A 9,759-nucleotide genomic window follows, 5' to 3' on the forward strand; every position below is an offset into this window, starting at 1 on the left:
AGACACCGCTCTGAGTGTCATAGGGGAGACAAACAAATTTGCAGAGCGGTGGGTCCCACTACTGGTCTAAATTAAATATTATTGGTGCCACTTTAGTTTAGGATCCAATTCTCACTATTAACTAGTTGCTTTTAAGCATGCATATTACTAGGATATTGGCTCTTTATTAGCACTTATAAAGCACATATTAATGCTTTATTCTGCATGACCTTATTCTACATCCCTTAATCCTACCCAATACAACTACCTTAATAACTATTAATAAAGGAGTGATTAGGAGTTTATTTAGGCAAAAGTCATATAGTTTATAGTTAATAGTGAGTGTTACCCACTTTATTTTAAGGGCTCCTTGTTACAGTGTAATTACATTTAAGTAATGAATATTGATTAATAACATGTCCTTACTATAGGGTTTGGGTTAGGAATAGGGTTTCATTTAGAGTTAGTTGCATGTAATTATTTGTAATTCACTGTTATTACAACGTATATGTAAAAGATGTAACAAGAAACACTTTTAAGGCAATCGGTTTGCTCAAATGGTTTGAGTTACCTTGAACTCGTTGGGTTTTACAGTGGTAGCTGCAGCTTTATTAAATGTAAACAACAAAGATTTTGCAAAACAATCTTCTAAACAGCAAATGCACAGATTTGAAATGTTATAGGTAATTGTGCAAAATATATTTTTAGCTATTTTAAGAGTGTATAAAATACAGCAATATAATACAATAAAAATATGATACAGTAATATAGTAATACACTATTGCCAAAATGGCTCTATCTATCTATCTATCTATCTATCTATCTATCTATCTATCTATCTATCTATCTATCTATCTATCTATCTATCTATCTATCTATCTATCTATCTATCTATCTATCTATCTGTCTGTCTAATATATTTTATATATATATACTTTATAGGTAACACTTTACAATAAAGTTAATTTGTTAACTTTAGTTAACTACATAACATTAGTTAAGTTGTTTTTGTGTGAATTAAAAAATGTATTAATACATTATTAAAATCAAGAGTTGTATTTGTTAGCATTAGTTAGTGCACTGTGAACTAACATGAACAAACAATGAACTGCTGTATTTTTATTAACTAAGATTAACAAATATTAACAAATAAAATTTTTTTTTTTATTGCTCTTGGTTAGTTCATGTTAGTTAATATACATTACAATAAGATTCATTTGCTAACATTAGTGAAAGTGTTACCACAAAGCATGACAGGTATTCATTTCCTGCAAGTATATATACTTATATACATTATATATACTTTGTTCATTTCACAGATCAGTTTGAAGTTTTCAGGAGCAGTCTGTCACAATGAGGTTCCTAATCTCGCGTGCGTCACTACTCCTGTTGACTAATGGTAAGAGTTTCATTAATTAAAATCCTTCAATTTCTTACACTTTCAATTCTTTACTTTCATTTACAAAGAAAAAATGTGTGTCAAACTTTCAATATGAGATGAGGTAAAAGGCTTCTCTGCCACAATGTGTTTGGAATGTGAAACCTTCATCAGCTGCACACCTTAAGGAAATTAATTAATGCTGGCATGTGTCACATCATCTAAAAAAAAAAAGAATGGTGCACGGCAGGTATTCATTTCCTGCAAGTATAATTTGAAATGATTATATTGTATTGTATTATCTTTCAATAATAAAATTACTTTTTTTTTTTTTTTTTTTTTCAGTCTTCATTGGGAAAAAAAAAATTGTTCAATTTACTTAATTATAATGAGTAATTAATTATATACAGTACAGTCCAAAAGTTTGGAACCACTAAGATTTTTAATGTTTTTAAAAGAAGTTTCGTCTGCTCACCAAGGCTACATTTATTTAATTAAGAAATACAGTAAAAAACAGTAATATTGTGAAAATATTATTACAATTTAAAATAACTGTGTACTATTTAAATATATTTGACAAAGTAATTTATTCCTGTGATGCAAAGCTGAATTTTCAGCATGGTTACTCCAGTCTTCAGTGTCACATGATCCTTCAGAAATCATTCTAATATGCTGATTTGCTGCTCAATAAACATTTCTGATTATTTTCAATGTTGAAAACAGTTGTGTACTTTTTTTTTTCAGGATTCCTTGATGAATAGAAAGTTCAAAAGAACAGCATTTATCTGAAATACAAAGCTTCTGTAGCATTATACACTACCGTTCAAAAGTTTGGGGTCAGTAAGAATTTTTATTTTTATTTTTTTGAAAAGAAATTAAAGAAATGAATACTTTTATTCAGCAAGGATGCATTAAATCAATCAAAAGTGGCAGTAAAGACATTTATAATGTTACAAAAGATTAGATTTCAGATAAACACTGTTCTTTTGAACTTTCTATTCATCAAATAATCCTGAAAAAAAATATTGTACACAAATATTTTGTACAATTGTACACATTAAATGTTTCTTGAGCAGCAGATCAGCATATTAGAATGATTTCTGAAGGATCATGTGACACTGAAGACTGGAGTAACGATGCTGAAAATTCAGCTTTGCATCACAGGAATAAATTACTTTGTGAAATATATTCAAATAGAAAACAGTTATTTTAAATTGTAATAATATTTCACAATATTACTGTTTTTTACTGTATTTTTAATTAAATAAATGTAGCCTTGGTGAGCAGACGAAACTTCTTTTAAAAACATTAAAAATCTTAGTGGTTCCAAACTTTTGGACTGTACTGTATATTTTTTTGAAATTCAAGTTTTCTGTGATGGGTAGAATGATAGAATATATTTTTATACTTAATATTTTTGTGGGAACCATGACAGAATTTATTTTTCAGGATTCTTTCTTGAATAGAAAGTTCAAAAGAACAGCATTTATTTAAAATGGAAACCTTTTGTTACACTTATAAATTATTGCCACTTTTGATCAATTTGCATCCTTGCTTAATAAAATATACATTTCTTTAAAATTGTTCTAACCCCAATCTTTTGAAAGTTAGTGTAAAATTTCTAAATGAACTTCATCTTTTCCTTCATGACAGTTGCTTTCAGCATCAGTGTTGATCCTTGTTCCAACTATGAATCCCTGGATCGTCCCTGGAGAGCCACAAATGAAAGTGGATTGTGGATTTGTGATGACTCTTTCTCCTGGAACAGCTGGTACCGATTTTTCTACAATGGAATGGACATCCGAATGCCAGAGAGCTGTGTTAGTGGAGGCAGCTGTAACACGGACATCAGTCTGTCGCTCAACGGTTCCCATCCTCGGATAGAGGATGGAGTGGTGACCAGGGAGATCTGTGGGGCGAGTTTTTGGAACGGTTGCTGTGATGATCGATTCTCACCCATCAGAGTCAAAGCTTGTCCAGGAGATTACTATGTCTATGAACTTGTGAAGCCGCAATATGGGTGTTCAGCATACTGCACTGGTACTGTGTTTTTTCCAGCTTTTCATAATGTAGCCTATGTGTTTTGTGAATTTTAATTTTCACTAATGCCATAATTTTTACACTCATTTTAGATATCAGCACAGTATCCCAGACCGCTTCCACTGCAAGTCCAGCTATGATTACTGAATCCAGCCTTACCATGTGTAGGTTTCCATATACACTTATATGCCATAGACAATTTTTCTTTTGAAATTTGTTCAAAAGAAATTTATTCATCCTTATTTCTTTCCAAAACTGTATGCATTTCTTTCTATATGGAACACAGAAGAAGATATTTTGAAGAAAGTTGGTAACCAAAAAGTTGATGACCATTGACTCACATATGGACATAAAAATAATAATAATAATAATTAGATGTTTCTCAATTATCTTATTTTATGTTCCACAGAAAAAAGAAAGTTAATAAAAGCTTCTAATTCTAAGAGAAAATCATTTTAACTCTATAAGATATAGACGGGACCACACACTAATATATATAGTGATTGTTGTTGGTGTGAATATGACTTTAGAGTCACGAGAACTTGTTACCATAGTATAGTACAGTGATCTTTTCACTTTTCACAAGGTGTTTTACTTTTCAAACAGTAGGCTACCAAAACTTTTTATCTGCTCAAGTGCTTAAAATCTAAAATGTATTACTGTATTCGCTTAATCTAGGCCCAAAAATATGCAAAATCAATTACATGACATACAATCAATGGGACATTAATTAAATATACACCATATTGTTAGCATGTAATTTTTTTTTTCTCCCCAGCTTATCAAATCACACAACTTATCCATGTTGGCACCTGCTAATTTCACTAGCTTCAAGCAAGTGACATGAATTTGCACCACAGTGACACATTTAGCATTTGCTTTTCTTTGTTGTGTGTGACTAATATACTGGTGTATACATGTGTAAGAACCTCTCACTGGTACTAAATTGTCAGGATTTGAACTTGTTTCTTTTGGTTTCATCAGCTGCCATCAACTCAGATTATGACCAATGCTACAGCTACAACATTCTCGACAACTACTGGAGAAACACACTCAATTACTGGTATATGTATGGATATATATCTGGACATGATGACACTCTAGTTGAATGGAATGGCTGGTATCGGTTCTACATTAATGGATCGAGTGCTCAGATGCCTGAGTGGTGTTTCAGTTCAATGTCATGTGGAGGTTATAGTTCTCTGTGGCTCGATGGCTCTCATCCTCGGCTAGAAGATGGAGTTGTTTCTCGTGACGTCTACGGCTCTGTTAATGGACAGTGCAGTTCCTACAGATCTGACCCAATCCAAGTCAAAGCTTGTCCTGGAAATTACTATGTCTACAAACTAATAAAGCCAAAGCCATCAATCCCAGTGCCTGTATATTGTGCAGGTACAGTAATTTCTCCTTCATGCCTTTCATACCATGAATTATATTGTCCCCTTTCATGTGACAACTGCATTTACAGACTTGTTAATGCTAAATGGTTTTAATCGTGTAGTCTTGGACTTATTTAATCCACAATACATATAATTCACTCTTTATAATTTCACTATAGTTACATTCAACACTCCGAATACTGATCCCTGCTACAACTACACCAGTCTGGATGAGCCTTGGAGAGCCACGGACAATTCTTACATCAGTAATATGTGCGATTATAATGTCAACTGGAATAGGCTGGTACAGGCTGTTCTACAACGGTCAGAGCGTCCAGATGCCACAGTCATGTGTTAGTTATGGCATGTGTGGCACTTCTAACCCACTGTGGCTCAACGGCCCTCACCCACAGCCAGAAGATGGAGTGGTCACCCGGCAAGTGTGCAGTTCCACAAGGAGTGACTGCTGTGGTTACAGATCTCATCCCATACAAGTCAAAGCGTGTCCAGGAAACTATTATGTGTATGAGTTTGTCAGGCCACTATTGTGTGCATCTTACTGTGCAGGTAAATGTATTTTCATCCTTGGTTTGGGAAATATTTTTTTAGGTTGTGTTTGAAAATGATGGACTTTAATGTAAAAAAATGTTCCTGGTAACAGATGTCACAAGTCTTAACATCCCTTCTGCGTCTACGGCATCATCTACAACAACAGTGCCAATCCTACCCCTAAAATCCATTACTGAGTCTGTCAGTGTCCCAGGTAAGGTATTGTATTTTTTCCTAATGCAAAAAAAAAAAAAAAAAGTCTTTAGATTTAGTTATAACTTTAATTTTCCCAGAGGGGATTTTGTGTGATAGTCTGGTATATAGACTCCCAAACTAGTTTTTGTTAATACAATAAAGTTAATACAATAAAGTAAGTTGGTAGCCACCCACCACAGTCATTAAACAAAAAATACAAAAATAACGCAAAGTTAAATTATTATTATGGGGTTATGGAAAATTACCATGGTAGTCAGATGCACAATGCTAACATGAACTGTTAATGAAACACGAACACACTGATCCTGATGAATGAATGAGCATCATACCCTTCCCAGCTAACACACGAAGTACAAGTTACATAACAGGTACATTTTGGTAATTAAATGACTTAATTTACAACATTACTACGACGTTGCATATTTGTAAATTATTTTGCTCTTAAAGGTGCCCTAGATTATGTTTAAAATACCCCATAGATTTTTTTTAATTAATTTTTTTAACTGCCTATTTTGGGGCATCATTATAAACGCACCGATTTTATGCTGCGGCCCCTTTAAATCCCGTGCTCTCCGCCCACAGAGCTCGCGCTTGCCTTAAACAGTGCCTTAACAAAGTTTACACAGCTAATATAACCTTCAAAATGGATCTTTACAAAGTGTTCGTCATGCATGCGGCATGCATGTATGGGATTATGTGAGTATTGTATACTGTTATATTGTTTAACGGGTAATGCTACACTGTTGGAGAGATTTATAAAGAATGAAGTTGTGTTTATGAATTATACAGACTGAAAGTGTTTAAAAATTAAAATAGCGACGGCTCTCTTGTCTCCGTGAATACAGTAATAACCGATGGTAACTTTAACCACATTTAACAGTACATTAGCAACATGCTAATGAAACATTTAGAAAGACAGTTTACAAATATCACTAAAAATATCATGTTATCATGGATCATGTCAGTTATTATTGCTCCATCTGCCATTTTTCGCTATTGTTCTTGCTTGCTTACCTAGTCTGATGATTTGGTTGTGCACATCCACACGTTAATACTGGCTGCCCTTGTCTAATGCCTTTTATAATGTTGGAAACGTGGGCTGGCATATGCAAATATTGGGGGGTGTACACCCCGACTGTTGCGTAACAGTCGGTGTTATGTTGAGATTCGCCTGTTCTTCTGAGGTCTTTTAAACAAATGAGATTTATATAAGAAGGAGGAAACAATGGAGTTTGAGACTCACTGTATGTCATTTCCATGTACTGAACTCTTGTTATTCAACTATGCCGAAGTAAATTCAATTTTTCATTCGAGGGCACCTTTAAAGCTGCTGTCCGCGATTTTTGGCCCTCTAGCGATTAATAAACAGAACTGCACGCGTCTTGCGGAGGAACATTCTAGCCGGATCTACTTTTCTCCTTGTATGTCTATGGCGAGTCACGCAGTTACTGTGATACTCTGCGGCGAGTCCTACCAGTCTGGTCTGAAATAGTCCGAATATAAACACTTATTATAAGAGTACCATAATGATTCAGGATAAGACAAAAACACGGTTTGGAAAATGGATTCATGTTGTATATTCTCATTATATAATTTTTGTAAATTTTTAACACAAAAAAGTTGCGGATTGCAGCTTTAAGTAATATGTTGCGCGTGCACTCACAGGCCAGGAAAGTTTGTTTTTCTGAGGTGAGAGACTTTTTTATTTCGTAACAAGTTACGAAAATAACGTTGGAACTCACATTCGTTTATTAATTTCTTGAGGTTGTTGACTAAACACTGAATTTAGATGTTAAGGTTAAGTTAAGATTAATTGTTTTAAACGTTACTAAAATAATTAACGTGTATGAAGTCGAACAGAACAATGTTTAAATGGATGAAACTGAAATTTTTTTAGTTTCTTGACTAAAAATTTAGTAAAATTATGTTGATTACATTTGAATGTAAGCTTATTCCATTCTTAATGTCAATGTTTTTAATGTTTTAAAAGCCATAGACTGTTGTGAGGGCACTGACTTTGTGGAATAGGTTAATTTAGCCTACTTTTTATTATATACAGTAATAGGCCTCTATAGGCCTTGTATGGTGCAGAGGTAGGCTACAGTATAAATTTCGGAAACATAAACGTTAGTTGGCTCCTTTTGAATGATTCATTAAACAATGGATCAAAACTGTAATGTTGCAGCAGGTTTGGAGAAATATGTTTTAGAATTTATCTGTTAAAGAAACATTAGCTGAACATTGTTATAATCATGCAAAACTTGTTAGGCTTGTTTGCTTTTCTAAATTGTCTTTTCTAAGTGAAAAAATTCTCTATAATTTGCTGTATAGACATACAACTCACGTCTATAATTTCAATTATTAATTTATTTATTTATTTATTTATTTTTTCACAGCCCTCCCCTTTGACCCCTGCAATAACTACACTGTACTGGACGATCCTTGGAGAGCAACAGACAATCGATATACCTTCAATTTGATGTGTGACACTTCTGTCAACTGGGTTGGCTGGTATCGTCTCTTCATTCACGGCCAGAGTGTTCAGATGCCAGACACATGTGTTGATCAGCTAAGCTGTGGCACTCATGCCCCACTGTGGCTAAATGGTTCACATCCACGAGTCGAGGATGGAGTGGTCACCCGAGGAGTCTGCGGTCACTGGATGAATGACTGCTGCTATTTCAAATCCAATCCTATTAAAGTTAAAGCCTGTCCAGACAATTACTATGTCTATGAGTTTGTAAGCCCAAATTTCTGCTTTGAGGCCTACTGTGCAGGTAAGCATAATTTGCATTCACCTATGTAGGCTATCTGTTTGTGTAGTATTGTATTACATCTATAGTTTGTTAGACCATCTGTGTGTTTTGGTATATTGTAGAGGTACAGTAAATACATTAACATGCAGCTTTTGTACATATGCATTTGATATTTGTATCTGTTTATTAATTTATATTGATTAAATGTTTTGCAGATGTTAGGAACATTAGCATCAACAATCCTACTGTCACTCCAGAGACAACCATGGCTGGTAATGTAGTATGCTTAGCAATGCCCTCTACTATGGAGTGCCAAAGCTGCTATAATTAATAAATAAATAGATAGATAAATAGATATATAATGAAATATACAAAGAAATATAAAAAAGTGTATGTATACTTTTCCTTATTTATGTATAATTGTATTTTGTCCACATTTATTTTTTATTTATTTCTATATTTATTTATGTTCATATTTATTAATTTCTATATTCATTTGTCTGCATGGTAATGAGGGGGGCGTGTTTTACCTCAGACATAGCAATCAAGCTCAGAGTGGCAAGGGCAAAGCTTTGAGGCCACAGTGACACCTTGTGGTGTGACTAAACAAAATGCAAGAAATGCAGACACCTCTTTGCATGCCCCTTTCATCTGATTAGTCAACAAAATACTGCAGTGAAATACCGTCAATGAAATACTGTCTTCTTTCTGCAACCGCAAGCTAACAATACATTTTCAGTGGAAGAGACACGACAAGTGTGCCAAACTGTTCACGCGAATCAATAAAGAAATCTTTACTCGGCTGCTGCTTGTCATTGACAAAGTACTTTATATAGGTACTTTAGTACTTTATATAGCCAAGCAGATGAGTCCAGAATATAAACGAAATGTGCTAAGCACTTTGTGTTCATATTCTGGGCTCATCTGCTTTCCTGTACATAGGCCCTTTATTAACATACTGTACCAATGAATTTACTTCAATATCACCGTCTTGGTCCATTAAAGGATTAGTCCACTTTCAAATAAAATTTTCCTGATAATTTACTCACCCCCATGTCATCCAAGATGTCCATGTCCTTCTTTCTTCAGTCGAAAAGAAATTAAGGTTTTTGATGAAAACATTCCAGGATTATTCTCCTTATAGTGGACTTCAATGGCCTCCAAACGGTCATGAAGGTCAAAATTACAGTTTCAGTGCAGCTTCAAAGGACTTTAAATGATACCAGATGAGGAATAAGGGTCTTATCTAGCGAAACCATCGGTCATTTTAAAAAAAAAAATGTAAATGTATATGCTTTATATTTAAACAAATGATCGCCTTTGTAAGTGTTTCTGCCATAAACCGCATTTCCGTATTCTTCAGAAAGCTTATGCTGTATGTCCTACGCCTTCCCTATTCTACTTACGGAACGAACGCAGCGCCAGTTACATTTTTTCCGTAAGTAGAATAGGGAAGGCGTAG

General features: G+C 34.1%; 1 protein-coding gene across 1 annotated transcript in view; it reads left to right on the forward strand.

The window, feature by feature from the left end:
- Nucleotides 1-2,947: 2,947 nt before the first annotated feature.
- LOC125255170 (mucin-3A-like) overlaps nucleotides 2,948-9,759 on the forward strand; it is a 33,671-nt gene continuing 26,859 nt past the window's right edge. The window contains 8 exon segments of the mRNA XM_048170203.1: nucleotides 2,948-3,397; nucleotides 3,490-3,561; nucleotides 4,382-4,789; nucleotides 4,956-5,074; nucleotides 5,076-5,343; nucleotides 5,438-5,539; nucleotides 7,938-8,318; nucleotides 8,513-8,569. Coding sequence (XP_048026160.1) covers nucleotides 2,983-3,397; nucleotides 3,490-3,561; nucleotides 4,382-4,789; nucleotides 4,956-5,074; nucleotides 5,076-5,343; nucleotides 5,438-5,539; nucleotides 7,938-8,318; nucleotides 8,513-8,569 — 1,822 coding nt within the window. The 5' untranslated portion in view covers nucleotides 2,948-2,982.

This window comes from Megalobrama amblycephala, linkage group LG20 (assembly GCF_018812025.1).
Source record: "Megalobrama amblycephala isolate DHTTF-2021 linkage group LG20, ASM1881202v1, whole genome shotgun sequence".
NCBI lineage: Eukaryota > Metazoa > Chordata > Actinopteri > Cypriniformes > Xenocyprididae > Megalobrama > Megalobrama amblycephala.